At 31.5% G+C, this 20839-nt stretch overlaps 2 protein-coding genes and 1 long non-coding RNA gene across 3 annotated transcripts in view; all 3 read right to left on the bottom strand.

Moving 5' to 3' along the window:
* Positions 1–662: 662 nt before the first annotated feature.
* On the bottom strand, positions 663–10308 carry LOC140058764 (plexin-A4-like). Its single transcript, XM_072104499.1, has 14 exons — positions 10272–10308; positions 9943–10008; positions 9644–9718; positions 9365–9434; positions 6015–6161; positions 5446–5534; positions 5115–5217; positions 4728–4777; positions 4314–4409; positions 3875–4038; positions 3366–3513; positions 2673–2813; positions 2456–2530; positions 663–2129 (listed from the first exon to the last, which is right to left on the bottom strand). The coding sequence occupies exons 6-14, from the start codon at positions 5524–5526 to the stop codon at positions 1920–1922; spliced, it is 1068 nt and encodes a 355-aa protein (XP_071960600.1). The 5' UTR covers positions 5527–5534; positions 6015–6161; positions 9365–9434; positions 9644–9718; positions 9943–10008; positions 10272–10308; the 3' UTR covers positions 663–1919.
* Positions 10309–10332: 24 nt separating this feature from the next.
* LOC140059231 (uncharacterized) lies at positions 10333–13351 on the bottom strand. The gene is made up of 3 exons (XR_011847154.1): positions 13170–13351; positions 12456–12634; positions 10333–10390 (listed from the first exon to the last, which is right to left on the bottom strand). It is a non-coding gene; the product is annotated as an uncharacterized lncRNA (long non-coding RNA).
* A 234-nt stretch (positions 13352–13585) lies between these two features.
* LOC140058184 (plexin-B-like) overlaps positions 13586–20839 on the bottom strand; it is a 161059-nt gene continuing 153805 nt past the window's right edge. The window contains exons 15-20 of the mRNA XM_072103746.1: positions 16336–16475; positions 16019–16180; positions 15528–15615; positions 14673–14951; positions 13772–13930; positions 13586–13618 (exon numbers count right to left, since the gene is read on the bottom strand). Coding sequence (XP_071959847.1) covers positions 13586–13618; positions 13772–13930; positions 14673–14951; positions 15528–15615; positions 16019–16180; positions 16336–16475 — 861 coding nt within the window. The remainder of the gene's footprint in view (positions 13619–13771; positions 13931–14672; positions 14952–15527; positions 15616–16018; positions 16181–16335; positions 16476–20839) is intronic.

The raw sequence follows: 20839 nt of genomic DNA, 5'->3' as shown, positions 1-20839 counted from the left end.
GCATGAGAGTGTCTTTTCCGGCCATCTAGGGGTGTCATTTAACAAAACATTTAACATTCAACTACTTAGTGTGCGAACCCCCCCTTGACAGATCCTGGCTACGGCCCTGCAGTGTGAGACGTTGTGTGCAATATGTTCGAGTTGTAATGATTCGTACAGTGTGAGACGTTGTGTGCAATATGTTCGAGTTGTAATGATTCGTACAGTGTGAGACGTTGTGTGCAATATGTTCGAGTTGTAATGATTCGTACAGTGTGAGACGTTGTGTGCAATATGTTCGAGTTGTAATGATTCGTACAGTGTGAGACGTTGTGTGCAATATGTTCGAGTTGTAATGATTCGTACAGTGTGAGACGTTGTGTGCAATATGTTCGAGTTGTAATGATTCGTACAGTGTGAGACGTTGTGTGCAATATGTTCGAGTTGTAATGATTCGTACAGTGTGAGACGTTGTGTGCAATATGTTCGAGTTGTAATGATTCGTACAGTGTGAGACGTTGTGTGCAATATGTTCGAGTTGTAATGATTCGTACAGTGTGAGATGTTGTGTGCAATATGTTCGAGTTGTAATGATTCGTACAGTGTGAGATGTTGTGTGCAATATGTTCATCCTTAGGATGATAAGAAAATATATAAAAATACTAATTAAAATGTCTCTTTTATTTTCATAAACATAATAATATAATTATAATTCCATATAATATAATAAGTTATGGTATTATGTAATAATAACAATTGTAATTTCTATCTCTTTAACAGATGATGACAGCGGCCTAAAGTATAACAACGTTGTGAAAATAAAAACAGACTGCTGCTAAAAGTTAGCGTCTCAAATTGCGTCGCAATTATTACGATTTGTCCATTGTTGTATTTTCAAAATGTAACAATGTTTACAATTTCATTTTTGTTTTTTAATGTAGTATTTATGATATTTGCATTTTGCGTATTTAAATATTGAAACTAGAACGAAATATTTGGTAATATATATGATTCAAAATTGATAATAAATCTTGTTTATTAACCCTAACCCCAAAAAACATGAACTCAGACTTTGAATAGGCCATTTTGAAGTTTTAATCAAGTTATTCACTTACAAACAAACAAAACAGTTCTACTTATAAAGAGACGAATTAAACGGTTAAATGTAACCGAAACCGACTGGCTGGCAGCCAATTTTTTTTTTTACTTTAAATTAGGCCTACAATTTTTTTTCCATTTAATAATTTTTTATCCAATTTTTAGTCAAAGTGAATACCTATTATGTTACATGGCATATTCAACAACAAGCATTTTAAATCGTGATCTTTAATTATATATCCAATGAATGTGTTGTCACGTGATTAAATGAATAATAGTAGGCTAGTATTTTTATAGCCACGCAAAAAATATAGATATTACTGAAATTCAAAATACTTATTGTTTAATATTTACAGAGATGACTAATATTTTGTGCATCAGTAAATATAAATGTGGGAGAATAAGATGTGTCTTGCAGTCTACCTAAGTTGAATTGCGCATGCGTGTGGATGACACATACACTAACTTTCATTTTATAAACCTTAGAAGCACTTATATAATTATTATTAATATATGGTAATATTTAAAAGAAATAAATGTATTACATTACATTATGCATATTGAAACTGGATTTCTGCGTATTTTAATATATATTTATTTATACCATTTGATTAAATATTGATATTTATTTTAATAAATGTAATTTAATGTTAATTAGTATTGGTCAAAAGCTTATTATACATATTTTCTTATATGGTCAGTGAACGTTTTTATCTGTATTGGTACTTATAATAGGCCTATTTAAGTAGCTATAAATCTTTAGTGAACTAAATTATAGTTACAATAGTTAATCAGACAAACGTACGTATTTGCAAATATAACCAAAAGCTTATTTACTGCTATTAGCAACCAGCGTTTGTATCATCAGAAAGTATGATCACACCTGTGTCCTCTCTTCTTTTCTGATTGTGTCGACGACTTTGCTGGATTTCTGAGTTGACATACGCTGCTTGTTCTTTCGACGACGACGACGACGACTTACTTACTTTTGTTGTAAAAACTTCAACAGTACTTTCATTTATATTTGTACCTTTAAGGAATGCGTCTTTAACCTGATATTTAATTAAAATATTAAAATATTAACAACGTTTACTCAAATGATAAATGTTAGAGGCAGAATGATGTTTGCACGGGAAATGCACATTGTTTTACTAAGATACATGTAATAATTAATTTTATTTGGTATGTAAATCGGATAATAAAATGGAAAGCCTTTTTTTAATTTTAATACATGAAAAAGTGTTGATTGAAGTACTCTAATTGTTCACTATTAGTTCAACTGTTTAGTACAGTATAGTAAAGCCGACGTGTATAGATCAGTAAATCTCTTTCTGCTGGTACACTATCAAAAGATCTGTATATAATTATTTATATTTACCTCTCTTAAATATTTGTCCGTAAATGAATGAAGATTCACTAACACACTCGACTTCTTAAACAATGTGCTAAATGGCTGAGAATAAAAAACGTTAGTATTAGTATATAATGTTACCGTATTTATGTCTATGTTTGTATTTATTGACATATGCCTATGCCTTGACCTATGCCTATTAGTTTCTTTGAGAAATAACAATATTGATAGTCTTTGTACATACCTGTATAAGAGAATTTACTTCATCAATAACGTTCATGCGATCACAAGATGGAGTATGCTTGACGTCACTATAGAACTTAGTAACAAGTTGGCGGTATCTTGGAATCTCTTTTACATACATCTGTCGATGACTTGGCGAATTCTTTGAAATAAAAAATTTAAAGTTAAACAAGCACTAAAGAACACATTTTGACCTGACTTTAACCAAAAATAGGCGTTTCATATTAAATGACTGATGAAATATTACAAAATAGTCATGTAGCTATTAAAACATAAGTAGCTTGTGAATGCTTGCATCATTCAATATGTATAAAGATATAAATATTAATCATAATATTGAAACCGTAGGGTGATCTACATTGATGAGCTGTGAAGCGATTTGCAGATGAAGGTTTGGAATATAAATAATCAAAACAAAGTGTATTCGCGATAAAAATTATGCCAGATTTAGAAAAACTGTTCGTTTACGGTATATTAGGTTTAGTTCTTAATTTCAACAAAATCGTGCAAATATATAACTAAAAGAATAATATGAACAAATGATTCTCAACAGAAACAAAAGCAGTAAGACTGATTCATTACCGGTAACCTTTAGAAGTAGGTCTACGGTCAGATGTTGTCGATGACCGGAAATAACACATTAAATTAGCCGGACATACGATAAATAAATAAATAAATGCATTGTTTTGCTTACCTTTTTAAAACCAAACAGCTCAATTGACCAAGATTCTCGAAAAACAGTAGAGATGACACCGAGAGTGATATCAATAGGGGGCGTTTGGTGAATGTCACAGACATAAGCAGGGTTTCTCAGAATTCTTAACCAAAACATCTCAGCTAAACTAAAAAAGGATACAAATATGATTATTGATCTAGTCCATTTCTGGTTTCTCTTGCTATTTTGATTATATTGTATGGACAATGGAAGAAATACAAGATGATATGGAAATTGTAAGGAAAAATCATTTAAAAAAATGCTCATTATAAATGAAGAAATAAACGCTCATAGGCCTATATAAAAATAAATGATTACATTTTTAATTTGAATTTTAAATAATTATAATTTAAATTTCTTAACATTGTTTCTCTTAATATTAAATAATTAAATAATTGGGAGCTAATTCTTCGATGTAAATCGTAGATACACCGTCGTGAGCTTTAAGTAAAACCTCATTATCTAACAATTTTTTGCAATTTCCATACCTGTTGTTCTTCCATATCTTCAATTCATTGATACTAACACCATGCTTAGTCGCCATGTTATCCAGAAAATCAAAAAGATATTTAACAAATAATGATAGGTGGATGTTCGATGATGAGCTGAACACATTATTCATTATGGAGTCAACATGCTGCTGGTATATTTGCTGTGGACATGTGAGATATTAATATACTTATTACTGTAAAATATTAAGGAAAAACATGATTCATCAAACCAAACCAATGATGTTCGATATATGCAGAACAACAATAAAAGTGAGTGAAACAAGTTCCCAGTATCCAGACGGCCAACACAAGTTTGACCAACAACAAGATACATTCAGAGTGATTCGTCTCATATGCATGTCAAGCTGCATCCTATTAAAACCCAACTGTTTCAAAATAGTTTAAATCAAAAAAATTTGTTTTTATTTATTCCTACCTTAGTTTCAGTTAACCTTTCAAAGATGGATTCATCAATATCTGGCTTCTCGCCGTCCATTGCATCATAAGCACCCGTGTACACATTTCCTTCCAACTAAACATTCAAAAAAATTCCATTTCAAAATCAAAACTGACCGACTACACTTGTCAATTGTTTCTTTTTACGTATCGCCACGAGCGGTGATTTTGGTTTAGTTATGACAAGCAATGTATGCCAAAATATTTTTTAAACTAGAACGTCTAAACGACCAACAGTAACTGGTGTAACGTCAGATTATCAACTATCGTAAAGCTACTTTCCTGCATATTTAGTTCACAGTTAATTATTAGATGTCCAATAAGCAATAAGATTTGTTGATATCAAATGTTATTCAATTAATGGTTCAAAAATATTTGAACTAAAAACACTCACAATGTGGAAAGTGCCATCTGCATTGATTGATGTTTGGTAGATGTTAGTTTCTTAAAAAGTAAAGTTAGACCATAGACAATAATAACAATAACAATAGCACAAACAACAACAAATAACTTGGTCTATTCTGCCACTCATTGGCGCAATAAAGCTGTTTGATGTTGTTTGTTAATGTGTTTGCCGAAATATAACATAATACCAATAAGAAATATTTAGTATAAATGGCCGTGACTTTATAAACAGTATTGTTTTTTTTTATATTATTAATCTATTATTGAATAATTATAATTACATAAAATAAGAAGAAACTGAAAAAGTAAAATATATTAGTAGATACTGGTAAGGTTGGAATGTAGTATGTATACCAATACATATTATCATTATTACCATGTCTAGCAACTATTGGTTGCTTAATTGTATCATACTGGTCTGACGCGTTGATATCTTCCTTCCAAACGTCTACAAACGCTACCACTGCTTCATTTTGAATCTGAAAAAAAATAATTCTTCAAATTTACGATCCGAGTAGTGATTGATTTAGAAAAGTGTGTAGAAAAGTATTTTTTTTTAATCAATTAAGGTACATGCGTCATGTTCAGCTTGTGTACACTGACGTCCGGCCTGTACACAGCCTATGTCTAGTAAGCCTATTATAGGTTTAATACATTTTTCTAACAGTTAATTTATTACAAAACAAAAAATACTACAGTAATATTACTCCAAAATCTGCAATTGTTTTTAGTTTTCTTTCTGTCTGTAAATCGATATCTTGTAAAATAATTCGTTGATCTACATTCATTCTCCATTCTAGATTTTAAAAAAATAGGTTATTATGTATTTAATTGAAATCTACAGAATAAAGGAGCAAGATACAATTAAATTGCCTGTTTGTTGGTGTACTAACCTAACTGAACGTATGAAACGTTGGGTCTTTTTGAAAAAGGTTGTTCCTTAAACATAACATTTAACAGTTTTTGTTTTACTTGAAATAGCGTATCACAACTGTTTACTTTCACAATTTCTTGTTTTTCCTCATCAACTACCAAACTCAAATTCTAAATTGAAACAAAATGCCATTGAATTTGTGTGGAAATTCAGTATTTTTTGGATTGGCTAATAATTAAATATTTACGGGATTATCTGACCTTCTTAAACATTTTATTATATACACATTTACTTGTCATGAGCTCTAAAAATGTATTAAAATAATTGTTTGCAAGTAGTATTATGCTTCAGTGTTATATGTTATATACTCAAATGTTTCCAAAACATTTGCAGATATCTTACTATATTCTCTCCAGTAACATCAATTGGCAGAAGGCAGTTCTCGTCTAAAGAATATTGACAATGATGATGAACAGCGTCTACCGCACCACTATCTATTCTCGTAGTTATAGCATCTACAAGTTGCAAAAGAGGCCCTGATACATACTTCTGCAAAATTGAAGTGAACCAAGTAGTTTACAACACACATAATATATTTATATACAGTACGTTATTTTAGATCTGATCTTATTTGATTGATTGATTGATTAATTGATGATTGATGGACTTTATTTGATATTCCTAACTAATCAAGGTAACTTATAAAAGAGTCAAATTTGTTACAAATAAAAAAGAGACTTTTATTGTTTAGAAAAGATAAGATAAGATAAGATAACTTTTATTGATCCTCAAAAAGGAAATTCATTGCTCGTCATAATAACAAAGAAAACACTATAAAAACAAATATAGCATAAAACCATTCATATAAAAACATCTAAAAAATTACAATATAAAATTATCTTCTTGACTTCCTGTTGTACTGGATGATACCGGAGGGAATAAAGGATTTAGCAAATCGATTTGTTTTCACACTGAGGAGCCTCAATCTACCACTTGGATTAAGTTGATCTATGATCACTTTGTGGAGAGGATGAGAGGCATCCGACTCAATGCGTTCGAAATCTTTCTGGAGGTGTTCTAGGTGCACATCGGTAAAGGAAGGCAGTTCCAGACCAATCATTTTACCAGCCCGACGGATGAAAGTTTCAAGGCGTCCTTTATTCCCTCCGGTAACATTACCAGCCCAACAGGAGAGGCAATACGTCCAAACACTACATATAACGGATCTATAGAACGAAAGTAACATCAAATCACAGGAGTTAAATTTATATAAAGTTCTCATACAATACATTCTGGGACTTAATTTTTTGCTGATGAAGTCTATATGGTCTCCCCAACTCAGTTTATCATTGAAAACAATTCCTAGATACTTGTACTGGTCAACAATTTCAATTTCTTTACCTTTGATTGGTTGAAAATTAAATTTATGTTTAGTCCTAAAATCAATGATCATCTCCTTTGTTTTTGATGCATTTATTTGGAGATAATTATCGTCACAAAATTTAACAAATCTTTGTATTTCGCTACGATAATTTTCATCATTGTTTGAAACTATGAGACCAATAGTACTAGTGTCATCAGCGAATTTAACAACGGGGCAAAGCTCATCATTTAAAGATCTGTAATCCGCCGTATACAAGGAATATAATTTAGGTGCGTTGACAGTACCCTGAGGAACACCGGTGTCAGAGGTTACGATTTCTGACTTAACACCATTAATATTAACAAATTGTTTTCTATCACAAATGAAATTTAAAACTAAACGAACAATCGGACGGGGAAACTCCATATTCAACATTTTGTCTGCTAAGATATGGGGTTGTATGGTATTAAACGCAGATTGAAAATCAAAATACATAATACGTGCCGAATGGCCTTTCTTTACATTATCTAGATGTGAATACAATTTATGTAATTTAAAATAAATCGCATCACTGGTACTACGGAGTGATCGGTAAGCAAATTGCAACGGGTCTAACACTTTTTCAGCATAAGGTTGCATAATTTTTAAAATAATACGTTCCAATATTTTCATTGCGACAGACGTGAGTGCAACGGGTCTCAAATCATTCATGCTGTTAATCTTAGGTTTCTTAGGTACCGGTATTATGCATGAAAGTTTCCAAATATCCGGGAACGCATGATAAGAAAGACACATATTGAAAATAAATGTAAATATACCATCAAGGTGAGGAGAGCAGACCTTAAGTACTCGTGGTGGGATTTTATCCGGCCCAGCAGCCTTCGATGAATTGAGTTTCATGAATTCGTTATGTACATCAGAAATGCTTATACTAAATTTGGGATCATCTTCAGTCACCCGACACAAGCTAAATAGAGCCTCTCTTTCTTTTTTAAAATCATGAACATTAAAACGGTTATAAAATTCATTTAACTCATTAACATATTGCACAGTAACATTCGGAATCGAGGTGGGTGTATTACCACCGTTTGTGTAACCACTCATAAGTTTCATACCCTGCCAAACTTGTTTCATATTATTAGACCTGAAGTTATGTTCAACTTTTTTCCTATAAATGTTCTTCTGTTTCATTATTTCAGATTTAATCTCTCTAGTCAATATTTTCATACGATTAGAGTCGCCCATCTTAAAGGCTTTACGTTTCTCACACAACAGTAATTTAACGCCTTTCGTGATCCATGGCTTGTTGTTAGGGTAGATTTTCACTTTTTTAACTGGAACGCATTTATCAATACAAAAGTTTATGTACGAGCTCACTGCATAAGTAATACTATTCAAATCTTCATCCTCCGTAAAAATATCCCAATCGGTAGATTCAAATTCCGCTATCAGGGCTTCCTCGGCTTCAGGAGACCATTTACGTACATTAATAATTTTTGGTTGGCATGTCTTATTTAACGGGCGATATTTAGGACTGAGTAAAATCAAATTATGATCAGATTTGCCCAAGTTCGGTAGTGGGGTCGAAATATAGGCATCCTTCACACTAGAGTAGCATAAATCAAGAATCGCGTTGTCCCTCGTTTTACATGTAACATGCTGATAATAAGTGGCCGTTGTTTTCTTGAGCTTGCATCTGTTGAAATCGCCATTGATAATTACAAGCGCCTCAGGGTGACTACACTCAATACCTTCGATAATTTCTGCGATCTCATTTATAGCAGGCTTTTCAAGCTTTTTGTTAGGTATGTATACCATAACATTGATAACATGCGAGAACTCTCTCGGAAGATAGTAGGGGCGAATACCAACAACCAGCACTTCCGAGTGTGGCGAACATTTATGAAGCTTAAGCGTAGAGTTATTTGGATGACAGTATTTCTCATTAATGTAGAGGCAAAGACCACCACCGCCATCTTTGTTCGCTTCGGCTGTACGATCCCCACGAACAGATTTAAAGCCAACTACTTGAATATGTTGATCGCTATGCTTATCGCTCAGGTAGGTTTCCGTGAATGCAAGTAAGCTGGCATTCCTAAAATCGCTGAAGTGTATAAATCAAATGACTTCTTCCACAATACAATACAGTCCAAATATACGAAAATAACGTCAAAAAATGAGTAACAATAGTGAGACAATGAGACGAGCTGTGTCGCCGTGTTGCACAGCGCCACTTGATCTTGACTGATAGAAAGAAAATCTTATATTATTAAACTAACATAAACAAAGCTAATTTTACATTACGTAAACCAAATCACATCGTATTACTTACTAATATTTAGTAGAATAATGTAGATATAATTATTAACTTATAAAATAATTTACATACCATTGTGTATTTATACATGCATAATGCCACCACGTGAGATATCATATGTTCGATAACAGTTTCGCCGTTTCTGTAATTGAAGGTAATTGCTATATTACATTTGATTAATATAGCAATAGATTAAAAGTATATGAAGTATATAAGAAGTATATAAGTACATATTGAAGTATATTTCACATTCACAGTCACTAAAAGTAATATGTCATAACTTGATAAACACACGTTTGCAAATTAGGTTTTAATAATTAATTATTAAAAACACAAAATAACTGTACCCACTTGCTTAAAGCTAACTTGACATTTTTGGCCTTCACTTTGTTAGCAATATGTTTGCTTAGAAGCATATCCATAATACTAAAATATTTAATCACACAACATATTAGAATTAAGCGTAACCATAGAATTACTTAATAATAACTATTGTATAACGATCATTGCTACTGTGGACTTAGATAATTTACTTTCCAACTACATCTTGTCGCTTAAGTCAGTCAGTGCTACCAATTCTATCGTTCATTCTTGCATACGTAATACACAAGAATTGTAAATTAATAAGGTATATACTAAGTATTACTCACTGAAATAGATATTCTGTTTTATCATCACCAACCATGGCCATTAAGAACAAAGCGGAAAAGTTTTGCCTAAAGTAAAACAGATAAAAGTTTGTAATAATTGTAGGCATAATTATAGTATTATAGTAACCAATAGACTGTAACGGTTTTTCTTACGTGTTCTGCCACCAGAACCATATAATAGACAAAGTTAGACGTGAACCATTGTAACTTAAAAGTGGCACTGATTGCAGCGTCCTTGTAGGCCCTACCTCTTGTACCGATATTGTATCATAACCATAGACTTATTATCTAAATCTAAATCTAAAATCATTACAATTTGTTTAATATACCTTTGTACAGATGTAAACGATGAGTCATTGTCTAAAATGTTAATTATTTTCATTAGAATCTTCTCGTCCAAAAATAAATCCAGTTCAGGTAAACCTCGATGATCTTCCAACAGTTCAGTCTACAAAATAATAAAACAATACCACATAACATATAAAGAGTAATAATGCTTGTTGGATTGGTAAATGGAAGAACAGAATAGATAGACCTTTAGAATTAAATTGGGTAAAACACCCGATCAAAATTTTAGGCATATATGTAGGGTATAATACAGAAGAATGTACCAGAAAAAACTGGGATGTTAAATTAATAGAGCTAGAAAAGACTTTAAAACAATGGAATGCTAGAAATCTCTCAATTTTTGGTAGAATAATCTTCCTGAAAAGTCTTGCACTATCTAAATTAACATATGCTGCAAATATCACTGATGTTCCAAAATATGTATATACACAAGTTACAAATCTAATGTATAATTTTATTTGGAACAATAAAAGGGAAAAGATAAAAAGAAAAACTCTAATTGGTGATGTTGAGATGGGAGGTATTAAAATGCCTGATTTTACTCTTCATGTTAACGCACTCATGTGTGGCTGGTTAAAAAGAATTATGAATGATGATGGTGCTAAATGGAAAAATATTCCAATGTATTATATTAAAAAAATATGTGATGTTAATGTTTTACTTAATATGTCATGTTATAACATTATTGATGTTAATTCTGATAAAATTCCACTGTTTTACAAAAACATGATAAAAGCCTACATAAATTATAACAGAATCTCTAAAAAAAACCTGAAACTTATAACGATATAATGGTGAAACTACAATGTAAAACAAACTGGTTGAGTATCTGTGCATTATTAAGGCAATACCAATTCAATGGAAATGTATTATTAAGGAGGTAGATATTTTCAATTGTAATGATAATGATGAATTAGTTGGGACCAAGTATGAGATTAATACTACCAAACTAATATACTCATGGTTTGTGAAAGAATATTTCATTATTCCAATGTCACAACTAAAATGGGAAGAGTACTTCAATGATAACAACATTGATTGGAAAACTTCTTGGTTACGGAAAGTATGTAAAATGAAAGATAAGAAACTAGCACAATTCAATTATAAGATGTTACATAGAATACTGCCTACCAACAAACGGCTGTATCAGTGGAAAGTTAAGGAAACACAAACGTGTGACAAATGTGGAGAAATTGAAAATGAAAATCATTTGTTTTTTAGTTGTAGATTTATTCAGAAATATTAGAGGAAAATGCTTAGTATCTTTGTAAGTTTAAATCACAATAATATATCATTTAAACAATTAATACTAGGAACGGGAGATAAGCTAATAGATTATATTTACACTTTTGCAGCATTTACTATTTATAGAATAAAAATGTTATCTGCACTAAATAAGCCAGTGGGTATTTCTTTATGGAATTCATTTAAAAGCAATATGTTATATAACATTGAATGTGAAACATATAACAATAAAGAAACAAGTATAGAAAAATGGGTAGCTTTAAGAAATAAGATTATGATAATATAATTTCTAATTTGATACGATTAACCGAAAAAGAATTACAGTGATACGGGTTACTGGTGGTACTGAGCTATTATTGTTTTTTTTAACATGTATATAAATATATTGTATAATCCGGGTTGTAAAATGAAAACAAACAAATGAAAATGTGTGAACTATTTTAAAACGGGATAGATGATAATGATGATCCTGTCAAGTGTATAACAAAATATAAGAAAATTTATGAAAAAAGAAGTCATACAGAATTCATATAATGTAAAAATGTTAATTATGAACTGTAACGACATTTACAAGTTAAATAATACGATTTTATGTAATATGAGATAATATGAATGTGAATAAAAGTGGTGTTTGCGCCACAAAAGAGAAAAAAAAGAGTAATAATATTATAATATTATATCGTATTCTCTTACGTATTTGTAAATAAATGTAAAACCATAATTTTCTAAAACAAGATTATGTAAAGTTGAGAATTTTTAATTTTTAACAATTTCCTTTCTTCCTTTCGGATGACATGGTGTAAATACTGCAAAATCCTTACAAAATACAATTAATCATTGAGGTAACACCCTGCGTTAATTGATATCCAACAAAATGTTTTGTAACGTTGTGTAATCACAAGCAAGTCGCAATATCTTACATATCCACTTTCTTGCATTACTGGAGTCATCTCACATCCTAGAAACAGCATACATTGTATATAATGCTCTTTACTCTGACTAAATTTCCTTGCTATTATGCTGTCATGCGCTATGCCCATATACCTTACTTCTGAATTATCGTCATTTATTTCTAGAAACTCCTCTTCTTTTTCTTCTTCTAAATGAATGAATTTATTAAAAATTACTTAAATTGTAGGTATTGACTTTCTAAGTATATACTGAATGTAGCTTAATGTGTAATTTATTGTTTCATTATAATGCCGATATGCTATCATCATCATCTATATACAGTACCTAAAGCCTAAACCCGGCGCTACAAATTTCCAAACATTTTGATTAATTGTGCATATTAATTTGCCAGTAGCGTATTCATATAGGCACTCCCATTATCTTGTTTGTTTTGTTGAGCATAGGTAGATGCCATTTATTCTAAATAATGCATTAATAGTGAAGATCACAAGGTAATTGTATTTATAAAAATTTTAGATGACTTGCGATAGTAATTTAAAATCTGCACCGGTGAAATCTGCCTATTTCAAAAAGTAAATCACTACTCTTAGTTTATTGAACATTTTTGTAGAAATAATCAGTTATATTTTACATCAATCATATATCCAAATTTAGTTTTTACTTTTCAAAGCCCCATATGATGTAAAATAGTTTGAATTTATCTATACTGCTTTCTAGCTTACTTTTTCTAAAAAATCTCACTGTTGTTTCTTCCAATTTTCTCTCGAGTATTCTTGATCTACGCCAGTAGACAGGTATGATCGTAATGGTGATAGCCACAATCACAACAATCGTAATTATAATAATTATGACGGTGGTAGACAATCCAATGCCTACATATCTTATTGCACCGAAAGTTAACTTTAGATTTCCATGACGGATCTAAAGTTATTTGGAGACAATCAATATTAAAACACTAACATTGGTTACATTCTGTAGTACATTTTTTTGTTAAAAACAATCTAGTAGTAATAATGTTAGAATGAATATATTCAAAAATGTTTAAGTAGAATTTTGTAAAATTAGGATCTTGACAAACACTTTTTGTCTCTAAGTTCTACACGTTGTTTTACTTATTCAGCCTAAGTCTAAACAGCAATTAAAACAGAACAACATAAATAACGTAGTCCATCTTAAAAATAAAATAAATTAATTAATATTACAATATTGCTGAGTTCGTTTACAAAAAATTTGTGATTTTGACATTATTGGTTACAGACTATTGAAAATGATAAAAATATTATATATAATATTAAAAGTATTATCTAGTGAGCTCACGACCTACCATAACAATAGGATGATCTTCACCATCTACTGGATTAGGTTCCTTGTCTGGTATCTCAACAAGAACTACTGTACGTGTTATTGAATTTACAGTGCATTTAACACTTCCTATGAAGACTTCAACATCCTCAACATCACTAGCAAGGTTGATGTCAGAACCCTAATGTACAAAAGCATTTGTTAAATTAATAATAACTAATCACAATCAGTAAATTACTGATTCAATAAGGATTTGAAAAGTTCTTTTTTAACAAAATAAATGTAGCTCAATAATACACTTTACAAAAACCAACTATAATAGAACTAAATTCAATTATAACAATTCTGAGATTTGTGTAAATATTTTGTGCAGCAGTAGAAACTATAGTTAGGTTGCCACTAGCACGCATCGCATGATGTAAGCACAACACAAGTAACTTGGTTGCAACTAGCACGCATCGCATGATGTAAGCACAACACAAGTAACTTGGTTGCCACTAGCACGCATCGCATGATGTAAGCACAACACAAGTAACTTGGTTGCAACTAGCACGCATTGCATGATGTAAGCACAACACAAGTAACTAATTGGTTTCCACTAGCACGCATTGCATGATGTAAGCACAACACAAGTAACTTGGTTTCCACTAGCACGCATCGCATAATGTAAGCACAACACAAGTAACTTGGTTGCCACTAGCACGCATCGCATGATGTAAGCACAACACACGTAACTTGGTTGCCCCTAACACGCATCGCATGATGTAAGCACAACACAAGTAACTTGACTATTCATTAGACGACTGATGCATTATAATAGTCAAATGACTTGCGTTTCAATTACATCCTTCTATTGTGTTAAGTCGAGTTGATTCAATGCTTTTACGCAATACACTGCTGAAGAAATAAAACTATATAATTACCATCAACTTCATAAATTCATCAATATGTTTGTCAAATCTGTATATTCCATCTACTACAGTCTCTCCATAAAAAGACATATTATCAAAGGGATAATATATTGGATTAGGGTAAACTGAGAATCCAAAATCACCCCTCAATGCAGGAATGAAACCATCAAATGAAAAGGTCAAAGGTAAAACTGTCTGGTCTGCCTGTCGTCTGCTACGATGACCTGATGTGGAGAGATCTGCTGGTGGACTTTCACAATCCATCTCCTCATTTGACAGAGTTATACAGTTCTGAAAAAACACCACACAATTTCTTTATTTAGTATGTACATTAAAGAACAATTTACAAGGAATTTTAAAAATAAATAATTAATGTTCTTAAAGTCATATGCTTTGCTTAAATCTGAAAAAAAAATCTACTTTGTTTAGTAACAATTATAACCAAAATAAATACACAATAGGTCTATTTTGTGTAGAAAAGAGAAAATCAGCGATCTTAAAATTATCTACTTGACATCTAACTATACTTGATAATCAGATGCTTTTGCAGATGATTTAATGTACTGAGCATTGAGTACAATTACATCAGAGAAGGGACTATGCTTGGTTCCTACTAGAGATGCACAGGGACGCATGTAACATAAGTGATTTGACCAATCAGAAGCAATTAATTATTCCAACTGTTACTTTTCATTGGTCAACTCGCTTGCGTTGGGTCTACATCCTTGAGTTGAGATGGATATGGATTATAGATATATTCATATGGATGAATGATATGGATGTAAACATTGTTGACATTGAATGAAAACCTCTCTTTCTGTTGAAATTTATTAAATTAGAAATGTAAATCCTGTATCTAAAGCTTACATTTTCAGCTGATTTGCTATTTAACAACATCATTGCTTTCTGTACATATTGGAAATTTGTTCCGGTCACTCTGATGGTTTGACCACCTCTGCAATAATAAGCATTTTAAACAATATCATTACTTGGAATATGGTGCTTTAATTGTGAAGGAGTCAATTGATTTTACTTCCAATTTCTTCATACAAGCCAAAACGGACACTGAGGTCATCATCAGAGGTTTTACTCAGGCCTATACCTACACAGCCTTCAACAAAATATTATCGACAACGCACCTGTTCCTGTTCAGCTGTTGTTCTTCTCAAACTGAATCAGGACAGCCGCTCGCCACATTTAAACAACTCCTCAAATTTCACCGTTATATTTTGCCTTTTCATTATTAAGCCTTTGCTCTTTTATAACATTTTCTGTTGATTTTTCAGCAATTAGAGGCGCCCTGTATTTTGCTCTATATAAATTGAACATTATTATTATATTAAGAAGATTCTTCTTACGCTTGAATGCCTTTATTAGGTTGGAAGTCAGTCACAGTGGGATTTGTAGTGTAAGTAAATGTAGGACCATCTCTAACAGCATTTCCAAATGTAACTGTTACTGCAACTTCAGCTCCAGATGTATAATTTGATGTTGTACACATTATCTGATTTTCATTGATACTGTAAAATAAAAAAAACAGTTGTTAGAATTTGGTAAAGGCAATCATTTACATGTCAATATATATACAATTATGATTTATTTAGTAACATAACCTGCAGCTTCATTAAGATCATTGGACTTGAAAATAATGAATGTACAAAATGTTATTTCATACCTCCTGGTAACATAACATTCACTTCCATCAATATATACCATTACATCATTCCCAGTGTTCAGATTAGATCCACTGAATGTTAGTGTAGTTCCACCAGCTTGAATGCCAAACCTTGGACTCAAATCAGATATAATTGGATTCTAAAATGAAACAAAAAATGTTTATTTTAATAAATATATACTAATAAAACACAGGTATTACAATCTGTATGATTAATAATTGTTTTTAATATTTAAAAAAAAAACAAATGTTTATATACAAACATAACAACATATATATAATATATATTTATAGTATGAAAATTGGTCAGCGGAAAATATTTCATAAAATTGTTAATGTCGTAAGGTGGTTTCCCGATTAATCGTACGATCAAAACGGTACTGGGTATGATCAACTAGCGTTCGTGTTCCCACCGAATCATCCATTCATAGAAGTACTGATGAAGATATCAATCTGTGGCGACAATAGAATGGACCCGAGACCTGGCTATCTTCGACTTTTAAATAATAGAAAGTTTAGAAAAATGTTTTTGTTAAAATAGAAATGTACGTTGTATGTATATAGAAAAAAATGGTTGTAGTTTTCAAAATTACGTTGTATAAGTTGCGATGTGAAAAAACTGTTATTTGATCGTTAGTTGTCGTGTACATAAAGCAAAAAATATAAATAGCCTATAATAAAATAAAATAAAAATCGTTAGTAAAACTTTTAAAAAGAGTAAAGATATAAGGAAGAAAAGCAAAGAGATCATGGAGCGGCTGTACCAGAATATACAACACTAAGTATTGTAAAGTTAAAAACTAAAAATTTAGGCGATCTTGTCAAAGGTCAAGCGCCTTCAGCCTGCCACGTTTCGATATTCAATATTGAACTTGACCTGACGTGGTTCCACAATATCTTTATATGAAAATGGTAGAATTGATAGAAAATAATAATTAATTCAAAATTTACCTAAAAATGGTATTGAACTGAATCGATGGATGTCTTGTCGTTGTATGGTTTTGGTTTGGTTTAAAAGTATGTTCGATAAAGTGCGTGAGCGTATTAGAATGAAATGCTAGCGTATACAATGTGCGCGATGTCAAGTTGTGTACTGTGTGGTACATGTAAGATTATAAGTGTATCGTACATTGTAGTAGAGCGAAAATAACATAGGTATAAAGGTAGGATATAAATAAGTAGTATAGGATGTATAGAAAAAGGAATGGGTTGTTAGTTACAGGAAAGATTTTGAATGTGAGGAATGACTATGATGGTTAACTCCCACTAGAGATCTATGTCGGCACCTAGGCCTGTATAATGTCGTGAGGTGGTTTCCCGATTAATCGTACGATCAAAACGGTACTGGGTATGATCAACTAGCGTTCGTGTTCCCACCGAATCATCCATTCATAGAAGTACTGATGAAGATATCAATCTGTGGCGACAATAGAATGGACCCGAGACCTGGCTATCTTCGACTTTTAAATAATAGAAAGTTTAGAAAAATGTTTTTGTTAAAATAGAAATGTACGTTGTATGTATATAGAAAAAAATGGTTGTAGTTTTCAAAATTACGTTGTATAAGTTGCGATGTGAAAAAACTGTTATTTGATCGTTAGTTGTCGTGTACATAAAGCAAAAAATATAAATAGCCTATAATAAAATAAAATAAAAATCGTTAGTAAAACTTTTAAAAAGAGTAAAGATATAAGGAAGAAAAGCAAAGAGATCATGGAGCGGCTGTACCAGAATATACAACACTAAGTATTGTAAAGTTAAAAACTAAAAATTTAGGCGATCTTGTCAAAGGTCAAGCGCCTTCAGCCTGCCACGTTTCGATATTCAATATTGAACTTGACCTGACGTGGTTCCACAATATCTTTATATGAAAATGGTAGAATTGATAGAAAATAATAATTAATTCAAAATTTACCTAAAAATGGTATTGAACTGAATCGATGGATGTCTTGTCGTTGTATGGTTTTGGTTTGGTTTAAAAGTATGTTCGATAAAGTGCGTGAGCGTATTAGAATGAAATGCTAGCGTATACAATGTGCGCGATGTCAAGTTGTGTACTGTGTGGTACATGTAAGATTATAAGTGTATCGTACATTGTAGTAGAGCGAAAATAACATAGGTATAAAGGTAGGATATAAATAAGTAGTATAGGATGTATAGAAAAAGGAATGGGTTGTTAGTTACAGGAAAGATTTTGAATGTGAGGAATGACTATGATGGTTAACTCCCACTAGAGATCTATGTCGGCACCTAGGCCTGTATAATGTCGTGAGGTGGTTTCCCGATTAATCGTACGATCAAAACGGTACTGGGTATGATCAACTAGCGTTCGTGTTCCCACCGAATCATCCATTCATAGAAGTACTGATGAAGATATCAATCTGTGGCGACAATAGAATGGACCCGAGACCTGGCTATCTTCGACTTTTAAATAATAGAAAGTTTAGAAAAATGTTTTTGTTAAAATAGAAATGTACGTTGTATGTATATAGAAAAAAATGGTTGTAGTTTTCAAAATTACGTTGTATAAGTTGCGATGTGAAAAAACTGTTATTTGATCGTTAGTTGTCGTGTACATAAAGCAAAAAATATAAATAGCCTATAATAAAATAAAATAAAAATCGTTAGTAAAACTTTTAAAAAGAGTAAAGATATAAGGAAGAAAAGCAAAGAGATCATGGAGCGGCTGTACCAGAATATACAACACTAAGTATTGTAAAGTTAAAAACTAAAAATTTAGGCGATCTTGTCAAAGGTCAAGCGCCTTCAGCCTGCCACGTTTCGATATTCAATATTGAACTTGACCTGACGTGGTTCCACAATATCTTTATATGAAAATGGTAGAATTGATAGAAAATAATAATTAATTCAAAATTTACCTAAAAATGGTATTGAACTGAATCGATGGATGTCTTGTCGTTGTATGGTTTTGGTTTGGTTTAAAAGTATGTTCGATAAAGTGCGTGAGCGTATTAGAATGAAATGCTAGCGTATACAATGTGCGCGATGTCAAGTTGTGTACTGTGTGGTCATGAGGTAATTTCCCGATTGATCGTAATCAATTCGGTACTGGGTTTGGTCTACTAGCGTTCCTGCTCCCAACCAGTACATCCATTCATAGAAGCCTTAATGAAGTAAGCCTACCTGGTGGTGGCCATAGAACGGTCCCGAGATAACGACTATACTTCGGCTTTAGTCGATAGAAGATTGAATAAATTGTTAGAGATAGAGTATACGATGTTATGATTATGTGTAGATATGTGATTTGTTCTTTTTATTCAAATGATGTTATGTATTTAATAAATTTGTTAGGCCTAGCCTATATCAATTAATTAAATTATCGTAGATTGCATATTATGCGATGAATATTATTTAATAAATTTTTAATATATTATTATTATTATATTAATAAAAAAGATATTTGTTAGTATAAATTAAAAAATATAGATATAAGGAAGAAAAGCAAAGAGATTATGGAGCGGCTGTACCAGAATATACAACACTAAGTATTGTAAAGTTAATATATTAAAAATTTAGGCGATCTTGTCAAAGGTCAAGCGCCTTCAGCCTGCCACGTTTCGATATTCAATATTGAACTTGACCTCGGGACCGTTCTATGGCCACCACCAGGTAGGCTTACTTCATTAAGGCTTCTATGAATGGATGTACTGGTTGGGAGCAGGAACGCTAGTAGACCAAACCCAGTACCGTTTTGATTACGATCAATCGGGAAATTACCTCATGACGTTATATAGGCCTAGGTGCCGACATAGGACTCTAGCAGGAATGTACTTTCTAGTCATTTCTCACATTCAAAATCTACACTTTTGCACTAACAAACTTTTCCTATTTCTACATCCTAAACTGCTTTTTATTTTTCTACCATCATACCTTCTGTATTTTCATCCTTTATCTATTATACGATATAAACAGCATTACACGCGTACATCGTAACGCGAGCATTTCATTCTATACGCATACGCACTTTTATCGAACATAATTTAAACCAAATCATACATACAACGATAAGACATCAACCGATTCAGTTCAAAACCAGTTTAAGGTAAACATTTTAAATTTAAATTAATTTATGTTTCTATCCACTCTACCATTTTCATATAAAGATATTGTGGAACCACGTCAGGTCAAGTTCAATATTGAATATCGAAACGTGGCAGGCTGAAGGCGCTTGACCTTTGACAAGATCGCCTAAATTTTTAATATATTAACTTTACAATACTTAGTGTTGTATATTCTGGTACAGCCGCTCCATAATCTCTTTGCTTTTCTTCCTTATATCTATATTTTTTAATTTATACTAACAAATATCTTTTTTATTAATATAATAATAATAATATATCAAAAATTTATTAAATAATATTCATCGCATAATATGCAATCTACGATAATTTAATTATTTGATATAACAAATTTATTAAATACATAACATCATTGGAATAAAAAGAACAAATCACATATCTACACATAATCATAACATCGTATA

This window comes from Antedon mediterranea, chromosome 9, assembly GCF_964355755.1.
Source record: "Antedon mediterranea chromosome 9, ecAntMedi1.1, whole genome shotgun sequence".
Classification (NCBI taxonomy): Eukaryota; Metazoa; Echinodermata; class Crinoidea; order Comatulida; family Antedonidae; genus Antedon; species Antedon mediterranea.
Note: the sequence above shows the minus strand (reverse complement) of the source record. Positions and strands in the feature narration are given on the sequence as shown.

Excerpts from the sequence above, each read along its gene's own strand:
- LOC140058764 (XM_072104499.1), bottom strand. The coding sequence starts at position 5,526 with ATGAATGTAGATCAACGAATTATTTTACAAGATATCGATTTACAGACA. Across the intron at positions 5,218-5,445 it reads AAACAATTGCAGATTTTGGA|ATTCAAAATGAAGCAGTGGT; the intron begins GTAATATTACTG and ends ATTTTTTTTCAG. Across the intron at positions 4,039-4,313 it reads AAAGGTTAACTGAAACTAAG|CAAATATACCAGCAGCATGT; the intron begins GTAGGAATAAAT and ends ACATGTCCACAG.